Here is a 21,274-nt window from a genome sequence, read left to right on the forward strand (position 1 = left end):
TCCTTTGGCGCTTTCTCCTTTAACCTTCATAAGTAGTTGTTTCAGCTCTTCACTGTTTTCTGCCAGTAACGTGGTGTCATCTGCGTATCTCAAATTGTTAATTTTAGGGTGTTGGAGGCTAAAGCCTACTTGTACACATGCCCTGTATTCCTGATCCAAATTGACCATCATGCATGTGGGAATTGAGAAGAAGCTGCAACTCAAATGTGCCTGGGCTACATCTGGCACTGGGTGGGAATTCCAGACAAAACCTGTTTACTTCATATGTGAATCAGCCCTCAGATACCCACCCTCTACCTTTCATTTGGTTATTTACTACCAGATCATCTCTTACTAGCCCCTATTTCTAGTTTTGCTTTTACTCGGTCTCTACTACATATGTAGGCATCCTTATGAAATCCTCTGAATACTACATTTCTTTCTGGATTTGGGGTTTTATGGACAAATGTACTAGAGTGGAACTCATCCAGTCAGGGTTCTTCCAGTGCTGTATTCTTGGTGTGCATTCACAGCAAAAATAAAATATACCCCTTAGAAACTAGCCTGTTACGTGCTGGGAAAAAATTCATTTCTTATATTCAAGATCACGGCAGTGCTCTTCTGCAGCAGAGAAACAAAAGAAAAATAGAACTTCTAAATGTTTTGTGAAAATATTTATAAAGAAAGCCTTTTGGCACACAAGGGACTAATTTTGAAGGAGGTTTTGTGTCTCAACCGTGTCCTACATAATAACTGAAACCTGTTGCTTGTGTGCATGCATATTAAGGTTATTTTAGCAAACTGTAGTTTTGAAGGAGTTTATGGTGCACATGAATTTTGTTCTGTTGTGCCTTATCTGTGTAGTACATTTTTACCCTACTGTTTCTCTAAGGATCTCAGAGAGCATATGTCATGTCTTCCCTCACAGCTCCACCATGAGGTAAATTAGACTGAACGCGTATGACAGAGTCACCTAGCAAATTTCATGACAGGGTTGGGATTTTGAACCGGGATCTTTCAATTGGTAATCTGACGCAGCTATTCCACATTAGGTCTTATATGAGGAGAACTAGGGTTGCCATCTCAGGGTTGGGGAATTCCTGGAGTTTTGAGGAGTGGAGCCTGGGAAGGGCAGGTTTGGGGAGGGGAAGCTCAGCGGGGTAGAATGCCATAGAATCTGCCCTTTCTCCAGGGGAACGAATGTCTTTTACCCGGAGATCAGTTATAATTCCAAGAGATTCTCAGGCCCTTCTTGGCAACCTTAAGTGTGATATAATGGATACAGTGTCACACTAGGACATTAAATACCTGGATTTAAATCCTCCTAAGTCATGAAGCTCAGCAGATGACTTTGGCATTCACTCTCAGCCTAAATTACCTCACAGTGTTGAGAGGACAAATGAAGGAAGAAAACAATGGATGCCTCTCAGCTCCTTGGACAAAGGGTGTGATAAAAATAAAAACAACAAAATAAGTGGAGGTGGGAGAAGCCATTTATTTTCTCTTTATTCCTTTGAAATTTATAAATACAATATAAACATTTCTTGTGTGTTTATTAAGTTTCTAATATTCTGCTGTTTTTGCTGAAAGGACCAACGCAGAACCCAAGCCATAATCTATCAGAGAACAGCAATCTAGTGTAACTGAGAAAATATGCTCATTGCTGTTTTCCTTTCATGTTCCTGTGTTTAATTAGTTTGTTTAATTTATGTTTATTATTAGATTTATATCCCGCCCTCTCTGTATGCAGGCTCAGGGCGACTCACAACAGGCACATAAATACAAAAATTTAGACTTATATGTTAAGCAGATTAAAAACCAATCAAAGATTGCATAAATAAGGCGCCAGTATATTTACCCTGCTGGAGGCAGGTTACAGAATAAAACAAGATAAAATTATAAAAGCCTAAAATCATTAACATTAAAGATCAGCCGATAAACCATGAAAAACAAAACCAGATAAAAGCTCAGAAGCATAAATTGTTTGCCAAACTAAATGATTCTCATAACGGACCTCAGATGAGAAGCAAATTGTAAAAACAATAGATCAAACCTATAGCTGAAAGCCTGGTTTAAAAAAAAGAAAGAAAAAGAAATACTTTGGCACCTAAAAAGTACCAGACAAGCTGCAGGGGCATTCCTCAGGTAAGGTGCCACAGCTGAAAAAGACCTAACTGTGGTTGCCCCTCGCTTCACCTTTGCATAAGGACACTGATACCAGGGCTGGTGGGCTTGACAATACAGGTGGAAATAGTTTTCATGTAACCTAGCCCCAATCTTTTTAGGGCATTGAATAGTGCCCAGCACTTTGAATTGCATCCAGAACCTGATAGGCAGCCAGTACAGATCTTCCAGCAGGGGCGCAATAGGATCCTTTGTAGCTTGCCACACTTCAGCTTTTGGGAAAATAGTAATTAATTTGGGTGGGGAAGTCACAGGTATCAGGCCCTCAACAACAACAAAAAAGCTGACAGCAGTCTGAAATATTGTTCAGCAGGATTAGTGCCTAAAAATCTGAGGCTAACTGCTAAGATTGTATCAAAAAAGAACAATATTCCTTCTGTTAGGAGCATCTTGAGCTTTTCTGCTGCATATCTCCTACCCGTCACAATGTCAGTCAGTCACACAGCTGCAGTGCAAAATTCATGTCATGTTTTCCCATCCTTAAAGCAATCTTACAGCTTTCTTTCTTTCTGTCTGTCTGTCTGTCTGTCTGTCTGTCTGTCTGTCTGTCTGTCTTTCTTTCTTTCTTTCTTTCTTTCTTTCTTTCTTTCTTTCTTTCTTTCTTTCTTTCTTTCTTTCTTTCTTTCTTTCTTTCTTTCTTTCTTTCTTTCTTTCTTTCTTTCTTTCTTTCTTTCTTTTGTTTTTTGCTTAAGAAAAATATTTTGGAGAATGAGGCAAACTATTCAGTTGCTCAAATAACTACCTAACCCTTTGAATTCTGGAGCTTCTTTGAGGAAAGAGAGGGGGTTTTGTGTTTAATATTCCATATTTAAACAAAACCATTCATCTAGGCATATTGTTGTCACTTTGGTTAAGCCTGTGCCTCAATATTCCAGAGGAAAAAGATGTGCGTTTCTCTTTTCCTAATGACGTGATTGTAATTTAGGAAGCAGAAAATTGGACAGTGCTAATTCTTCTCTCTAGTTTGATGAGAGGCAGATTATTGTTTTCAAGATGATACTAATTGTAGGTGGTTATCATAAATGATCAGTTTCAAAATATTCGAGTGGCTGTAGTGCTGTGAATGTAGTGAATGTGATACTCAAGGCTCATACTGGATTATGTAGTGAAATTGCCCATTCCACTTTACCTTGTTTTGGGAGGTTTTATTTGGCAGTAAGGGAGCTGCATCTAATGTCGCTGCATAGAATATTAAGGGTGTTATTGTCTACTTTGTGCACTCAGTGACTGGGACAAATATCTTCTTTCCAGTAGCATCAGATAGAGAGATGGGGGAGGTGTTTCTTCACATAGCAGCTTCCCCACATTTCAGGTGCCGGATGGCAACGTTTTTTTCTCCTCACATCCTCTTTTCCATTTCCTCTCTATTTCATCATTGTTTGCCCTTGCTTTCCCAAATCATGTTTGATCCAATTTGAGAAAATTGGATCAAACCATGGAAAGACAACAAATGGAAAGCACCCAAACTACAAGAGAACCTCTCCATGAAAATATGCCCATGTGAAAACATTCTTTTTCCCTCAAGCACCAAGTGTGTGGGTATGTAAAAAGAAACCTTTGATTTTGACGCACTCCCTCATTGTTTGCATATATGTTACTACTCGAAGCCACAAGCATGCCAGAGGGTCTGATTATTAATTACTACTAGTTTGTTGTTGTTGTTGTTGTTTTTACATTTTATTATATCCTCTTTCCAAGGAGCTCACTCACTGTGCACCTCAATACAGCATCAGATCAGTCTTGTGAGGTACCTATTTAGTGGCAACACTGTGCTACCCACTGTACAGAACACACAGGTGTCATAGTCAACACTAGACTGGAGGATTTGATTAACTGTTTCTCATCTAAACTGTGAGAAAGGAGTAAAGGAGAGTTGGACAACAACTTAAGTTGATTAAGTTGAAGGTTTGCAGAAGGTTTGCAGAAGACTTAAGTTTGTGGTGTGCTGGTGGCTCCATATTATTGCAACCTTTCTCCAGGGAACAGAGAAACCAAACATTGCCATTTTGGTAACTAGGCCAGGGGCAATGGCTCCAGAACCTCTTACTGTTCAGCACTGAGATTTTTTTCCTCTTTTTGGATATTCTGGCAATCATAAATCTGAATGGCTAAATCATTACTCTGGAATTATCAAGTATGGTAGTTAGGCTTCAAGAATTATCAAGTATGGTAGTTAGGCCATTTAACAGAAGGGAATTTTATTTTTCCTACCTGTTTCCTCCTTCCCCAACTATGATAGAGCCAAGTGAAAATCAAATGATATTTTCAGTATCGTTAACCATCCCTTGAACTTGAATTGCCTTATATAACAACATCCTTGTTGATTGGGACTGTACCTGTCTTGAAAACCTGGCTATTCGGTTAGTAAATGCTTGCTCAAGATTGTTTTGAGCTTGCAGCACTTTCAGAAAGTTGTATGCAGGAGGTATGTTTGAGCAAAATGAAGGTATTGTGTGTGTGTGTTGTCTTTGTATACTATATGCATGCTAAGTAATTGAATTGTACTTCTATGAAGCTTCCTGCTGGATACCCATCTCTGTGATTGCTGGTTCGGACAGAAGATCTCCCCAGGAATCCTGTCAGATAATGAAAACTACAGTGGATCATAAAGCTGTCTTCAGAGATACTGTAGGGTGCAGAATACATATGCCTTCTGCGTAGACCAGCTACAGTGTTTGGGATGAGGAGCTGTCCCATCCCCCAACAGTATCTCACATTGCAGCTGTTGGATTTGTCCAGCAGAAGTCGATAAGAGCCCATATGAATTGAATCACTCCCTATCTGCACTCCATATTCCATTCCTTGGCAAAGCAAAATAACACAACGTCAGACTGGCATTATCTTAGGAATCCCCAGGAGAGCCTGATCTCGTCAGATCTCAGAAGCCAAGCAGGTCAGCCTTGGTTAGTAATTGGATGGGAGACCTCCAACAAAAACCAGGGTTGCAGAGGCAGGTAATGGCAAACCACCTCTGTTAGTCTTTTGCCATGAAAACCCCAGCAGGGGTCACCATAAGTCTACTATTACTTGAGGGCAGGGTTTCATTTTAATTACCTTGGGAATATGAATAATTCCTTTATTTAGATGTTCTGGAGAGTTTAAGTTTTAATTTAAAAGGTCCCCCCCCCCAAATTAGGTTATTTCCACTGAAAGATATGATGGCTTCCTTCATCTGTAAATGTGATATTCAGTATATTTGTATTTCGACAGTATGAGAAAAATATCTACTCTTCTCTTCAAATGCCAAGAAATGCTTTAAAAGCGTGTGTGTGTGTGGGGGGGCGGTTTGTCGTGTTCTTGCATTTCAAGAACTCGGAGGATAAATAGTCAGACATCTTGTGCAAATAGTCAGAAAGCATGTGAAGATTGTTTCGACTCCCCAACTTTTGATTCTTCTGAAGGCAAAGGGTTCTTGGTGTTATTCATGTTTACTTATGTATTGCAGCATGTCTTAACTCACCTTGCTATTCCTTTGCTTCTGGGTCATCTTGAAAGGCTGTGTACACTGAACAGTCTTCTCTCTATATTTTGATTCCATTTCCTAAAAGGAAAAAAAATCATGCCTTTGCTAAGTTAAGAAGAGCATGGGTAAGGAACAGATAGCAGAGGATGTATGATCAGTCTGTGAAGCTGATAGAGTATATAAAATGAGTATTACTTCTGTAAGGATGAAAAAAATTCATCCTCTGCCAGTTTAAGGACGTTTCATCCAGCAGAGGAGAGAATAATTTTTGGCGGATTCCCCCTCCGCTGAAGACCTCTCCACTCACATCGCGCCTAGTGGTCTTTTTAGAGGGAGGGGTCCCCAGGTGCAGCATTACAGCAGCACAGCAAGCTGTAGCAGGAGGTAGCAGGAGAAATGGTATCCCTCCGATCCCAAGCAGAAATGAGAAGTACAACTTTTAAATGGCTTTATTAAAAAGGATTAGATAGATGTCCTGCAGAGAGGTCTAATAATATCCATTAGCCGGAACAGTTAAATTGGAATCTCTTGCATAAAGAGCCAGCGTGCTCCCAAGTTCCTGATGCAGGGAACAAAAATTAGGGAACGGTTGTCCTCCACTGCTAATGAACTTCCAGGGGCCATTGTACAAACAGAATGGCTTGGATCCTGCCCGCAGTTTCAGTGGGCAACAGGATTTCCACCCACAGAAGCATGACTTCCCCGCCTCTCCCATCTTGCTGCCTCAATTTTCTCCCAAAATGCTGCTCATGGGGGATGGAGACCCCCAGACTTAGCTTGGAGGGAGATTGGAGGTCTGCCGTGGGAGTGGGAATCGACAAGAATCCTTCCCCCTTTGCACAGGTAGAAAAATTAGTCAGGATTCAACTCAATATTGGACTAGATGTAGGGATGCTACTGAATTTTGTAACATCACACTTTTGACTGTTTTGAGTTTCCATTCTACACAATTAAACCCGTAAATCTTCATTTTCAGGCCACATAGTCTTTCCTTATGCAAAATTTTTCCTGACAAATGGAGGCAATTTTTACCATAATCCATGCATAAAACAGCATACAAGTGGTGTGTAAGGAATACCCGCAGTGAAAACTCTCAACAGCAGCATTTAATAAATGGGGAAAGGGTGTGCCTGGCTGGGTGGACCTTGGTGTGATCCAGCACGAGAAGTTCTGTATTCTAATATAGTCTGCTATGTGGTCAGTGAAGGCATGAGAAAGCCACGTGCATTTCTAGTCACTGGTTTTTAAGGTATGGCCTTCATTGGTAAAAACTGAACGGCATGATGTATAAAGTTTGCATTTCATACTGTTTATGTTTCCCCCCCCCCTCTTTTTTTAAAAGAGTCCCTGGCTGTGGAATACTAGGCATTGCTGGACCGGATATCCTTTGCAGGTAAAGGGGAGGTGCTATTTTGCATGAAAATGAATACAAAGTGTTTGAACTTATCGTAAACTAAGAAAGCTTAGTCTTCCGTAGAGCCACCTTGTCTGATGTTGTTTTGCAAGCATGAAAATGGTGGGTAGAGCACAGATCCTCGAGGGCATGGCTACTTAAAGATAGAGGGCAAAAAGTCACCTCGGAATCCTTTGCAGAGTTTTGCCTGCATCGCAGTGTCCTTCCTTCTTCCAAACTGTTTCTGCACACTCAGTCTGCTGCCAAGTACTGCTCAAACAACAAGGGGCGGGAGAGAGGAAATACTCTTTAGGATTCACTTTCAGGGTCCTCACTTAAAGGGTTGGATCTGACAGATCCATTCCATTTACGGCAATGCCTTTCCTTCTGCAAGAGTTGTTGGTAATTATTATGCTAAGCCCTTAATTATGAGCCATTTCAGGAAGTTCTCAGGATTTCCATTTTGTATGTTTCTATTTTTCATCACAATGATGTTATCTCCCCGTTATAATTACGAGGATGCAGAAGAGTTATAAAGAAGCACCCGTCATCGCATCCTGGAGGTTTCACAGCTGTCTTCACTATGAGCACATCTTGTCCTAGGAACTGATTGCTTATTTTGGAGGAGTTTTCTGTGCTGCACCTTTCATCTTCATGCTTATAAAATCAATTCCTATTTTATCTTTAAAGAGAGGGAGACCTTACCCTTTAAGAAGCATGTGAGAAACTTTGGAAAGGAAAACATCCAGGGACATGCAGAGCAATCCTAAGCAGAGTTACACCTTCCTAAACTCATCAGTGGAATTAAAAGGGTGTGACTCTGCTTTGGATTGTACTGCTGGAAAGCCCAATAATGTGATCATTCTTAGCAATAGGCCTCTTTGTGGCAATTATATTTTAAATTTAACCTTGTCTGGCTAGTTTCTCATCATTATTTGTGTTCCACTAGCATCCAAAAATCCGAAGGGGGGCGGGGAAGTATCCTATGTTCAAGGCACTTTCAGATCTGTAAAAATAAATTCTTTCCATCTACAGAGACATATTTCAAACACACACCCAGCCCTAGTCCTAAAGATATGTATTGCTTGCAGTGAAACAGCTGCAGTGGTATTCCCAAATACCAAGATTAGCAGTATATATGGATTGTTTTGATGGCAACCTTTTTAGCAGATATATTGGAATTTTTTTAAGAATACTTGTTTCCGCATGTCTGCTAACCATGAGATCTTGAGAATGGCTGCTGTTGTCCACAGCCAGATAATTTCAGGATATAGTTCTGTCTGTGGATAATATTCTTGTACCAGTGGTTTGAATGTTAACAAATGTGCGGAGACTTTAGGGTTTTCAGCCACCATGGTGTAGTGGTTAGAGTGTCGGTCTAGGCTGTGGGAGGCCCGAGTTCAAATCCCCACTCTGCCATGGAAGCTGCCTGGGTGACCTTCGACCTTCACTTTGTCTAATCTACCTCACTGGTGGTGGTTGTTGTGAAGATAAAATGGAGGACTGAAGAATGTTTGTGTGCCCTCTGTCGACTTTTTCTTGAGCCTGTCTCAGGAGTGGAGAGAGAAAGAAAGGAAGGACTAGAGATTACTATCCAAATTAAAGAGAGTCCTCAGCCTGTCTTTCCATTAAATATGTGTTTAAAAATTCACAAGATCTTCCATGTGTCCTAGATTCTTTTATTAGACCTATGCAAACATGGTAACTGACAGCCACGCTGTAGGTTTGGAAAGGCTTTGTCTGTGGAATCTTTAAATAAAATTCAAAACTCGTTTTAAAATCATCACAAGAATGAAGGACTGAAAAACTATGTCTATGATATTGTTGAGGCGTAGCGTACTTATGAAAGACTGAGCTCTGTAGAATAAGAGATTTGGGGGTAAGGAAAAGGCTGTTTAGTCCAAGGGTCTCAGCCCCTCCCTGTTCCTCCCCTGCCTCCTCAGTCGAGTCCAAAGTGTTCCACAAGTAGGAAGCAGCGGCCTGTCCATATTCCAGATTACTCAGATACACACAGAACATAGGTGGCTTTAAAAGGAGATTAGAAGATTTATGGACAATTCGTCCTCAATAGCTATTAAATTCAAAGGCAGTAAACTTGTAAATGCCCTGACCTGGGTATCCCAAGAGTGCCCAATCTCATCAGAACTCAGAAGCTAAGCAGGGTCGACCTTGGTTAATAATTGGATGGAAGACCTCCAACGAAGACCAAGGTTGCAGAGGCAGGCAATGGCAAGCCTCTGTTAGTCTCTTGCCATGAAAACTCCACCGCCATAAGTCAACTCTGACTCGAGGGCACTCTCTTCCACCAAACCTGAAAATGCCAGTGCGAGGAGGCCCTGGCCTCTGTGCCCTGTTTGCTGGCCCATCAGAGCAAATGGTTACCCACTGTGTGAAAAGGATTCTGGATGTGGTAGAGCACTTGTTTGATTCAACAGGGCTCTCCTTGTGTTCGTAACAGGACCCCACCAAGTAAAGTCGCAGGGTGCTTTGGTTGGCTAGACAATGAAATATGTAATTTCCATGGCTGTGCTGGTTTCCTAGATGAACGAATGGCTTTTAAATTTTAATTAAATACCTTAGCTGTTGGAGATGGTCTAAGTGTGGCATAGGTAACTTCAGGCCATCTCTTCCTTTCCAGTGGTTTTGTGTAACTCTCTCTTTGCCTCTGTTTGCTCCATCCTGTGTGAATAAAGCTCACTGTGTTAGAGAGTCTTCATCTTGTAGAAATGTGAACATTGACACAAATAGTCCTGAGATAACAGGATCGTTGAGATGTGACTGCATTGAGAGAGGCTCCAGTTTTAAAAACTAGTCAAAATCCTTAATCTTGCTGAAAATCTTTTCCCTGTATGTAGTACAGGCTACTTTGACAATGTAAGGAAGGGATATATAGTTCACATTTAATTGTGAAGAAATAAAGAAGGTGGGTATTCTAAGGAACAGCCTTTAAATGTAGACGAGGAACCCACTAGAGATCTGCAAAATGCCAAATATTCCATAGGTGATCTGTAGTTTTGTTCATTTTCTAGCAAATAGCTGAATTGTTTGCTCTTTGTTAACCTCTTCATTCTTTTCTCATTGCCTTTCAGCCATTGACACCTGAGCTTCATTATTACTACATAGTTGAGTTATCGTTCTATTGGTCCTTAATGTTTTCTCAGTTCACTGACATCAAAAGAAAGGTAAGAACGGTCAGTGTTGTAAACTACAACCAGGTTGTGAAAGCAGCTTTTGACTGACTCTTGAGAGAACAGAGGCATGCTGGCATTAGCAAGATCTTACTTGTGCGGCTGCAAAGTCTTGCAGAAGTTTAGCACAGCCTGTGGCATCTGTGCACAGCTGCTGTGTTTTTCAGGCAGCAAGAGGTGCTTGCCATGATGAAACAGCCTGAAACAGACTTTCAGTCTGCAGCATTGATATACCCAGTCTCCTTCCAAATTAGGCAGTGGCCTTGCAGAAAGCATTTGCCCTTTGCGTGACCTTAAAATACCAAAGATAAGAGATAAGGGATTGATTGCAGGGAAGATGCTTAGGAGTTACTGCCAGATGACTCCCTGTTGTTGGCGAGCCGTCAAATTCTGCACGAAGTCATAAGTGCTCTTGGTTAATTAAAGCCTTCCTGTTCTTATTGCATCATGGTTAGCAGACAGCAGTGGCAGGGATAATACGCACAACACCCCTCAATGAGGAGCTGTCATACCTTGTAGTCCTTTCCAGAAAGTACCTTCTCTCTTCTTTCACTTTCCATTTAAGAAATGTGGCCTAGCTTTTCTCACCCATTGTCAGTCAGTGGGTTTAGAATAACTCTGCTTAGAATTTCACGGATAAACTCTGAACAATTTTAAAAGGAGGAATACACAATTATAACAATGGCATAAGAACCCAGGAATCAAGCCTTCTAGATAGAAGAACAACCTCTATGTAATCTGCCATGATACTCCAAAGGATTTTTAAGGGAGCTAAAAATCCTTTGGAGTACCATGGCAGATTACACAGGCTCTGAAGTCTTTTAGATAATTAAAAAACCACAAGGAGAATTGTGCTAATAAGTCACTTGAGTGATTTTCTTGAGTGGTTTCAGGTGGAGTTGGTCTGTAGTAGAAGAGCAAGATTCAGGTCCAATAGCACCTTAAAGAACAACTAAGAGTGGGAAATTTACTCATTTTAGACAAATTTTTAGTTCAAGCCATGAGAATTCAGGCAACTTATTAGAAACCAGCCTTTTTGTAATTTACGAGCTAACTGCTTCTGGCCTGAATTCTTTCTTTCTTCTTCATATTCTCAGTTACTACTTAAGACTTATAGGTCAGAAGAGTAGAGTAAGTAAGAAAGAAAGACCAACTAAATTTCCAGGGTTTGAGTTTTTGAGACTCAAAACGCCCTTCATCAGGTAAATATCTGACAAAGGTATCTAACAAAGGGAGCTCTGACTCTCAAATCTAATTGGTCTTTAAGGTGCTCCTGGACCCGAATCTTGCTGTTCTACAACAGACCAACATGGCTACCCACCTTTCTTGAGTGGTTAATTGACGGCATTAGTTGACCAGTCAGAGCCAACCCTGATTACTTTAATATAAACTACAGTGCAGTTGAAAATGAAAGATAAAATGTGTATTAATTTATGAATACACACTCCCCAGCTACAGAGATGTCTGGCTAGAGTGGCTCAAAATCAAAACCTCAATTTGCTGGTCATCTAGGGGGGAATGAATGAAATCAGCATTTGTCGAGGGAAACCAAGAACCAAATGATAGTTCATTATCTAAACGAACGACAGTTAAAATAAACCAAGTTTTTGTGTTTTCTGTACTGAGCCAATTTCTTCATTTGAACCTCCACCCAAACCTATCCCTACTGTCTGTGCACAATGGAAACCGTTTGTTCTGCAGTCCGATTCCCTTACCAGTGCCTGTAAGTAAAAGCCTATTTGAATACATGAGGTGTGGCAGAGTTACTTATTTTCCCACCAAGATAGCTAACGTTTCTGTGTTTGAACCAATTTGCAGCTCAGTACTGTGGATGTAAATCTCATTGATCTTAATGTGGCGGGGGGGGGGAGGGGGTTGTGCATGAGATCCAGTATGCTATAGTAGGTTTTCCTGATGATAGATCCAGAGGACTTAGCCATGTTAGTCTGCAGTAGCAAAACAGCAAAGAGGCCAGTAGCACCTTTAAGACTAACCAACTTTATAAGCATAAGCTTTCAAGAGCCACAGCTGTCTTCATCAGATGCATGACGAAGAGAGCTGAGTTTTCCCGAGTCATTGGCACCCTGCTTAAGAGAAACAAAATGGAAAGGTGGATAAGAAGAAAAGGCCCAGATCCAAGGCTTTACTCACTGTCCTGATCAGTCTGACATCTAGGGCTGCCAGCTCTCCCAACACCTCCTGGTCCATCACTTCTGACGGTATCAGATGAGTGTTCCTCTGAACTTAAAAGAAATTTCCCATAGAAATAAATGTAACAAACGGTGTACTTTTTAGACCAAGTTGTTCAGAGATTTATCTGGGCGTGTTGCTAGCTGTTAAAAATGATCGCTTTACAAGGATGTAAGAGTGAGAACATTTGCTGAGAAAGTACACGTTTTGCAAATATAAAGCTAAAGCAAAGTCTCAGGCTTGCTTTTTGTTCAACCAATACCTTCCGTAGACAAGGGTCTGTGACACTCAGGCCAAGGAGGGGAGGTACTGAATTGTATTCAGCACTGTGATTGCTCAGGAATGGGAGCGATTCACCTTATAAAAATGCACAGCCACAGAGATGTGCTCGTGGTACAGTTTATCCAAATAGCAAATTCCTGCCATGAAAATAGCCTCCAGTGGAACTGAATGCTGATTCTCAAAAGCTGCTTTCAGTTATTGGTGGGGGTACAAATTCCACTAGGTTATCTCTGCCTGGCTGAAGATTAATGAGCAGTAGCTGCAGTCCAATGTGTATTATTGGCTCAGCCGTCAGCGAACGTCATGCAACGAAGTAGATGTACTTTATAGCTGTTTACATTGGCATGATGTGTACTTGATCCATATTTTAAATATTAGGATGTGTGCTTGCAAAAGAGTTGGTGTGCTGTGGGTTGGTGTGGGGGTTTTTTGGTTCTTTTTTGTATTATGTCTAACTTTTGCCCCTCGATTGCACTCACAGAGCTCAGAAATAGTTAAAGAGAGCAAATGGGCTAAGAAGCTTATGGCTGTCCCAGAATATCTTTGCTTTAGAATCAGTCAAATTTATCTATGGATTTTCTGGGTTTGGGTAGTAGGATGGCAGCTGGCATTTTAGAGAGCAGTAGTATTTCTAGGTCAGTATTTAACAGATTTCAGAAAATGGCTTCTTTATTAGTTTATTGACATTTTTTAGAAGAAAGAGAGGGGGGAAGGGGTAAAGTTAGATGCATTCTCAGCACATTAATGTGTTTTGAACAGAGGTCTTGGTTGTGTCAAGATAGCCTGCACTTAACTGCAGCTTCTAATTATCCTGTGCAATATGGTTCCTCGGTATTTTTCTTGAAAATGTATTCTGGCTCAGTGGTCTAGCTGTCTCTAGGGCCATACACTGATGAAAGCAGAAATAATCAAAGTGATTCAACTGTCCTTGGAGAAAAATGGTTCTGGCTGTGCTAATCCTGCTAATGCACAGTGGAAGAAATGTTAAAGACCAGGGCAATCCCAAACCAAGCCTGAATCCTCCCTAAAGCTAAAATGACAAAACTAAGGCTATCGCACTTTGGTCACATCATGAGAAGATAAGATTCTTTGGAAAAGTCAATAATACTAGGAAAAGTGGAAGGCAGTAGAAAAAGAGGAAGACCTAACACAAGATGGCTTGACTCAGTAAAAGAAGCCACGTCCTCCAGTTTGCAGGATCTGAGCAAGTCTGTTAATGATAGGACATTTTGGAGGTCTTTCCTTCATAGGGTCGCCATAGGTCAGAGGCGACTTGATGGCACATAACACACACAAGCCCAAACCAAGTATATAGAGAATCTCTGTTTTAAAAGAAGTTCTCTGGCATTTCCAGACATGCTTAGATTACCAGGTGTTCCTCCAGTTTCCAAATCTAGTATGCCTGGGGGGCAGTATTAGCATGGCTCCACCCATTTAATTTCACTGGAAGGTGGTAAACAAGCCGTTTGAAATGGGAAATGGGACTTAAAAACATAAAAGTAGGAGTAACGTTCCCTGATTTTAAGAAAATGAAGGTAAATGGGGATTAATGTAGATTATTTGCATATCCTAATTTATATACCTGTAAATGGTTATGAGTGTTCTTTTGCACACACATGAGTTGGTTAGCAAAGATATGGATAATTAATTATAATTGTCACTGGGACAGCACTCAATACTTCAATGTCCTTATCTCAAAGACCATTATTTTCCCGGCCAAAATTTGTCTAGCCTTGTCAAACATGCAGGTTTATCACTTGAAGACTGCAAAATCAAGTGATGACTTTCGGGGAGGGGGGGGAAAGCAATTAAGCATCTCTCCTCAGCTGCTGCTGCTGCTACTACTTCTTTGCCTGTTGGCAACAAAAGCAGAACTAGAGGAGTTAGCCGTGTTAGTCTGTAGTAGCAAAATCAAAAAGAGTCCAGTAGCACCTTTAAGACTAACCAATTTTATTGTAGCATAAGCTTTCGAGAATCACGTTCTCTTCGTCAGATGCATGGAGGGCAGAAGGAAACTGGCCAAATATAGAGGAGGAGGGGGGGAAGGGGGGAGGGAGGAGAGGGGGGATGTAAACAACTCCTTTGATATGGAGAACTGACAATCCACTCTCTCTTAACCAAGATGTATTTGTGGCTTGATTCCAGCATGAAACTCCCAAGGAACTCTTGACCCTTTATGTTTGCAGACAGCTTATATGATGATAGTCTTAAAAGATAACAGTATTGCTATCTTTTATAGCAGTATTGCCATCTGCTATGCCCGTATACAGACTCCCAATATTTGTCTAAATAGCCTGCTCCTGGACTGTTTTAATGATTTTTAAAAAAATATTGTTGATTTTATGTTTTTGTGATTTTAATGTATTTTTTAATGTTGTTAGCCGCCCTGAGCCCATTTGTGGGGAGGGCGGGGTATAAATCGAATTATATAACATAACATAACATAACATAACATAACATAACATAACATAACATAACATAACATAACATAACATAACATAACATAATATAATATAATATAATATAATATAATATAATATAAAAGTCACATATTATTCGTGCCCTAATCTGTTTCTGAGGGTGAATATGTAGTTTTAGATTTTACTGTATTTTGCATGTAGTTGTAATATAATATATTCTCTGGGCGGTATCTCTAGAAATAATTTTTGTGGCATTTATTTATTTAAGGTATTATCTGCCCTTCTTTTCTCTCCGATAGGGTCCCAAAACAGCTTCCGAAAATGTAGCTAAAATGAAGGCATGGAGGGAAAATACAGTAAACTCCGTTCTGGGCTGGCCCTGACTCCACTGGCAGGGTCACTCATGGCTACAGGCTAAGAACCAGGGGCCGAGATCCCTTTGTCTCTTGCCCTTCAGTTTGCACCAAAAGGTTTGCACTTCTGGCCACTCCCTGGCTTTTATGCATGCCCACAGGAAGGGAAACACAAGTTCAGCCCAGATGTTATGCAGTTGGCAGAGATGTTCCTAAACTTCCTCTCCCTGCCAGGCTGCTAGGTCTCCCAAGGGCAAAGCAGAGGTGGGTGGGTCACTTACCTGTCACACTTGTGCCCACCGTGTTGCCAAATAATGACATTTCTGGTATCATGGAAGAAAAGGGTCATGTGGGGGGGATTCTCCAAAAAAACCCAGAGAATTGGCCCCCAACGCAACCCATCACTTCTGCATCACGCCAGAAATTACGTCATTTGGTGATGCTGCAGGTGTACATGTGACAGGTAAGTGCCTCCTGCACCTCCTGGTTTTGCTATTGGTGCAGAATTTGTAGGAGTTTTGGGGAGGGTTTTTTTTTTCATAGTCTTAACATTGCAGTTATAAGGACAGTTTCCCGAGAGTAAACGCCATTGAACAACATGGAACTTTTGAGTAGACATTATTATTATTAATTATATTTATATCCCGCCCTCCTTGCAAGCGGGCTCAGGGCGGGTCACAACAGAAGATAAAATATACAAGATAAAATCACAATCAGTTAACACAGCTTTCTAATAAAACACCTGCTTGCTGTATGAAAACCATACGACATCTGCCGGAGGTGGAGGTGCGGCTTAACCATTACTGATGATTACTCCCTTCATGCTGTAAAATGCCCGTTGATTTCGGACAGAAAAGTCATTTTTGCCTTTCTCTACTCTAGGACTTTGCCATCATGTTTTCCCATCACATTGTAACGGTGATTTTGCTGACCCTCTCATACACAATCAACTTCGTGCGTGTGGGGGCCTTGACGCTGTGTCTTCATGACTCGGTCGACATTGTGCTGGAGGTAAGATGCCTTTTGCAAAAGCTGATAATTCGTACTAATCTCTGTCTTCTACATGCTGTCCAAAAAGTCTTCCTAGAGCAAAGATGCTATCCTAAAGTTGGCTGCTGCCTACAAGAGCTGATGCTCCTTTCAAGTTTGTCTCAAAGACGTTGATTGACAGAGGCTGGAGTCCTATGCGCACTTGCTTGTAAGTCTAATGAATCCAGGGGGTCCTGCTTCTCATTAAATACATAGAGCATTGGGCTTATAGTTAAAACCTCATTCTGTTGTTGTAGTGTGTTCTACACAAAAAATTATTTATATGATTGGCTTGACAGAGAATGATTGTGGCATTATCTCAGTTGTGAGAATTCACGGGAGCTCTCTTTTAAACCGACTTTCACTTCCTTGGACCTTTATAGCTGTTGTGGAATCACAAAGCCCGCAAAAAAGTAGAGGGCCTTAATTTCTTTCTATAGCATGCAATTGCTCTTCTGAACAGCTTTATATGAAGTTATTTGGACTTGGTTCTTTTGATTTCTTAGATTTCACATATAAATTTTTTAAAAAGCAAGAGGAGAAACTATGTTAGGCTGTTTTGGAAGCGTGGTGCTCGCTGAGCTTTGAGACTAAAATGCACTTAAATAATGTCACTATTTTGGTGAATTTAATATCTCTCTAAATGTCAGAGGCAAGTGATTTCTTTAGCACTCTTAGAGAAGCCGCATTAAAACTTTCCGTGCAGGGGAAATGGCATCTTTCTTTCACGTTTCTTCGACTCATTTGCAACCCTGGATGTTATGCTCGAAGCTACCAATACAAGTGGAAGAAAATCAGTGGCTTGTATCAGACTGCTCCAGTCAAAGCTTGAAACCTTCCTGCAATTGCAGTGGCTTTTCCCCCAGCAGAAGAAGGCTTCAGACTTTGCTGAGTGGATGGTGGGATTCAAGCCAGTACCTGGAGGAAGTATCAAAGTGTTCCAAATGTGGATTGTGTAATGTGAAATGTTTCATTCGTTCCCAGTTCGGTGCCATAGGCCAACAAAGCTATCAGGATTGTGTCCTTTCCAAGGAACTTCATAGAACAAGCTCAGTACTTTTAAGACTCCCTACACATAGTACAGTGAATAAAGGCATCTGCATCAGGGAGAACAAATGCTAGTCTTACCAGTGTTTATCAGACACCAAAAAACTTGAAGAGCTCTTCTGATTAAGGGTTATTATTGAATGCTTTCTGTAGTGAAAGAAAGTTTGAAGTGATTGGTTTGGGGTGAACAAGAGGAAGGTGGTAGAATGAGCACTCAGAAAGGCATGAAAAGGCCAGTGGGAAACATAAGCAATGTTGACAGCAGTCCGCTAAAAGAGGAAAGAAGCTGAGGCCTAGAAATCAAGCCAGGAAGGACCAGAAAACAGGATTGGGTGAAGTTTAACTCTTCAGCATGGCCTTTTGGGCAAATCAGGAGCAGCCAAGGAAGAAACAGCTCAGTTATATACATATGCAGTGTTTTTAGGGGGGTTTTATGGCAATTCGTTTGTGTATTCTCAAATGGAAGAGCAGGTTAAATAGATAACCTAAATAAATAAAATGGAATATACAGGCAGTAGAACGAGTTGGGAAGATGCTGTTGAATAGGATCAACTTTCATCTCTACGCGTCCATTCATTCTAGAAGAAACATCAAGGAGGCTTAATTTTGCTGGTATGTTCTTTCCTTGTTACAGGCAGCCAAATTGACAAACTACTGCAAGTGTCAGAGAGTATGCGATACCCTCTTTTTCACGTTTGCGCTAATTTTCATTATTACAAGACTTGGAATCTATCCTTTGTGGTAAGTAAATATATCCCCTCTCTGCAATTATAAACCTGGCAAGCACCTTGCTGTATCCTCCTGCCTGTCTCATGTCAAGGGATGTGGTTGCTTTTCATACTGTTTTCTTCATACCGGCAGACCCAGGAGGTAGTTGTGAAATAACATGTCCATCGATAACGACCCACCAATAACAATAGTTGGTAATAGGACTGCGGTTGTCTAAGTGTAATGGTTCTAGAAAACCCAACCTCTCTCTGGTTATGGAAGAATTGTAGACATTAGGTTAATAGCAACAACAACATTCAATTTATATACCGTCCTTCAGGACAACTTAATGCCCACTCGGAGAGATTTACAAAGTGTGTTATTCCTCACAACAATCACCCAGTGAGGTGATCCTGTGTGTGTTGATGGGCATCTACAGGCAGGGTGCAACTTTTCACACGTGATGATGGGTGGACAGAAGAGTGAGGCCCATGCTCAGCCATGTGCCGTCGATATCTGAACCCGCTTAGAAATTCCTTTAAAAGAATTTCAGGAACACTACTACAGTTCCTGCAGTGTTACTTTTCAGAATGCTAGCAGGGAGTACGCTCTTAACTGTTTTTCATCCTCATTCACTGAGAAGTGTAGCAGCTGTGTGTGTGTGTGTTGTACTGTTTCTCTTTTTTGTAAGATTAATTTTGAAAGTAGTGGCAATCTCAGTGCTGTATCAGCCATTAGGTTGGGAATGTAATTGTGATGCACTCAGCATAGGTTTTCCCTCAAAGTCAAGATACTTTGGTAAAGCGATATGGATTACGGACAAGTACTGTGTATTGTCTGTTGCTGTAAGCATGCTCCTACTATGTAATTTCTGCATCATTTAACATGTCATGTTTAAATGCTTATGCTTTGTTTCAGGTTTGTTTCAGCTGTGCTTCAGATTTCTGTTTTCAGATTTCTTCAATCCAAACCCTATTGTACAGTTTATTGGATGTCCCATGCTGTGGATTGTATTTGACTTACATTATGTAATCCATCCCGAGCCTCAATGAGAAAGGTGGACTATAAAGAGCATAAAATAAAAATAAAATAAAATAGGTGACATAGGCTGCAAAGCATGAGCCTCAGCTAAATTTAAGAACCCTGCAATAGGGTATGCTTATCTGTGGTGCTTTGTACTGTGGTGAGAGATGAAAAAAGTGTACCTCCATGACTTGGCTTTGTAAAAATATGTTGGAGAACTATGGCATACGCCTTGGAGAGCTGCAGAGTTCCACACTTCAGTCCAAAACTCTGTCTAGGAAATTCCAATTGATTTTATTATTTTCTTCTGTTTAGTGCCACTTTATACATAACTTTTCTGACACAGATTTGTGGGGCAGGGAGTGTGCACACCTGTAAAATATGAAGATCCTGTGTATCTGTTGTTGCATATTCATACATAGAGAAACCCATTCGCTCCGGATTCTTGTCATGTGGGGTTTTTACACTTCACTGCATTTATATTTTTTCCTCATATGGTAAATATTGAGAAAAATTGTACACTGAGAACTGATGGTTGCAGTTTGTGTACAAGTACAACTCCGAAGATAACAAGCAATTAAAGTTTTGAAACTTTTAATTTTATTTCAGAATGATTTTGTGTGGTTTATGAGGTCCATAGGAGAATCTGGGTAGGAGTTGAACTATTGATCTTTGTACTTAATCTGCTGACCTGCCAGTTCTGCAGCAGTAGCATTGAACAATAGAGTGTAAATTTTATGTAATCAATATCCATTTTGTGGGCATGGTCTCATTTAATGGCACTAGAAGAATGTGTTTAATAAATAAACCTGGAATTCTTGCAACATTTTTTCCCCCGTCTTACAATAGGTGCTAATTCCAGGGATTTGGTTATCTGGCTTTCTTAGTTAGGTGGTTTACTTTAATTAGCTGTGCACATTTGTGGTGGAGGGTTTCATAAGAAAAACTTTTTCGGTAACTTACAAAAAGCTGTTTTAAATAGGGTTACTTTTTCCATTTGGATTCAGACAGGATTATGTTTTCATTTTTCCCTGTGTCATTCTAGGGATAATAAATTGGGTTTTTAAAGCTGCAATCATTTGAAATACAGTGCCTTTCACTGTAATCAAGAAGAGTAGAAATAAATGTGTTGAAATTATGCAAGTTTAATCAACTGGGAAGCCTTATGGATACTGACAGACACGATGGCCTTGGCTGAGGGGTTTATTCCATTCTCAAACTGTGCTGCAACATAGGCTAGCCCAGGGCTTTTTTTCTGGGAAAAGAGGTGGTGGAACTCAGTGGGTTGCCCTCGGAGAAAATGGTCACATGGCCGGTGGCCCTGCCCCCTGATCTCCAGACGGGAGAGTTTAGATTGCCCTCCGCGCCACTCTGTCTGGAGATCAGGGGGCAGGGCCACCGGCCATGTGACCATTTTAAAGTGGTTCCGGAACTCCGTTCCACCGCGTTCCAGTTGAAAAAAAGCCCTGGGCTAGCCTAAGGGAGAGATAGCTTGGATGGAGCTGTTAAATGATCCCAAAAAAGTTTGGCACAGTTTCCTAATCCAAAAATCAGCATTCTGATGCCAAAATTCATTGATGCCAAGAGACTATACAGAGCAGCGGAGGCACATTTAGCAAGATAAATGTCTTCGAGTTGTGAATTTCTCCATCTCTAAAATGGGATGTTTTTGTTCCTTTAAGATAACAAACATCTGACATAAATATACAAAGCAGAACATCTATTCATAGATAGGCCAAGGATATGTGACTGCATAGTTCACTTAGTTATGCTTTGATATATGCTATATAATACATGATAAATATAACAAGAAGTTCTCTAAGGTAAAATAAGAATAGCTCCGTGATGCTGTCAGTAGATCCTGTTTGGCACAAGAGGAGAAATGCTGCTGACAAAGAGGGTGATGATCTGTTATTGAGGTTCGCTTGCTACATTTTTATCCTGTTCTTCCTCCAAGGTATTTGGATCATGGCTCTCCGTTCCTCCATTTATTCTAACTGAAACCCTGTGAGTAG

At 40.7% G+C, this 21,274-nt stretch overlaps 1 protein-coding gene and 1 long non-coding RNA gene across 3 annotated transcripts in view; one reads left to right on the plus strand and one right to left on the minus strand.

The window, feature by feature from the left end:
- CERS6 (ceramide synthase 6) overlaps positions 1-21,274 on the plus strand; it is a 150,080-nt gene that overhangs the window by 113,799 nt on the left and 15,007 nt on the right. The window contains exons 5-8 of the mRNA XM_054971640.1: positions 6,969-7,019; positions 10,109-10,201; positions 16,335-16,463; positions 18,163-18,269. Coding sequence (XP_054827615.1) covers positions 6,969-7,019; positions 10,109-10,201; positions 16,335-16,463; positions 18,163-18,269 — 380 coding nt within the window. The remainder of the gene's footprint in view (positions 1-6,968; positions 7,020-10,108; positions 10,202-16,334; positions 16,464-18,162; positions 18,270-21,274) is intronic.
- Positions 5,536-12,842, minus strand: LOC129324391 (uncharacterized). Of its 2 annotated transcripts, XR_008596530.1 has the most exons (4): positions 12,755-12,842; positions 12,359-12,450; positions 9,595-9,698; positions 5,536-5,704 (listed from the first exon to the last, which is right to left on the minus strand). It is a non-coding gene; the product is annotated as an uncharacterized LOC129324391 (long non-coding RNA). The 2 variants fall into 2 exon arrangements; XR_008596529.1 differs by having other exon boundaries at positions 12,359-12,842.

This window comes from Eublepharis macularius, chromosome 2 (genome assembly GCF_028583425.1).
Source record: "Eublepharis macularius isolate TG4126 chromosome 2, MPM_Emac_v1.0, whole genome shotgun sequence".
NCBI classification, from domain to species: domain Eukaryota; kingdom Metazoa; phylum Chordata; class Lepidosauria; order Squamata; family Eublepharidae; genus Eublepharis; species Eublepharis macularius.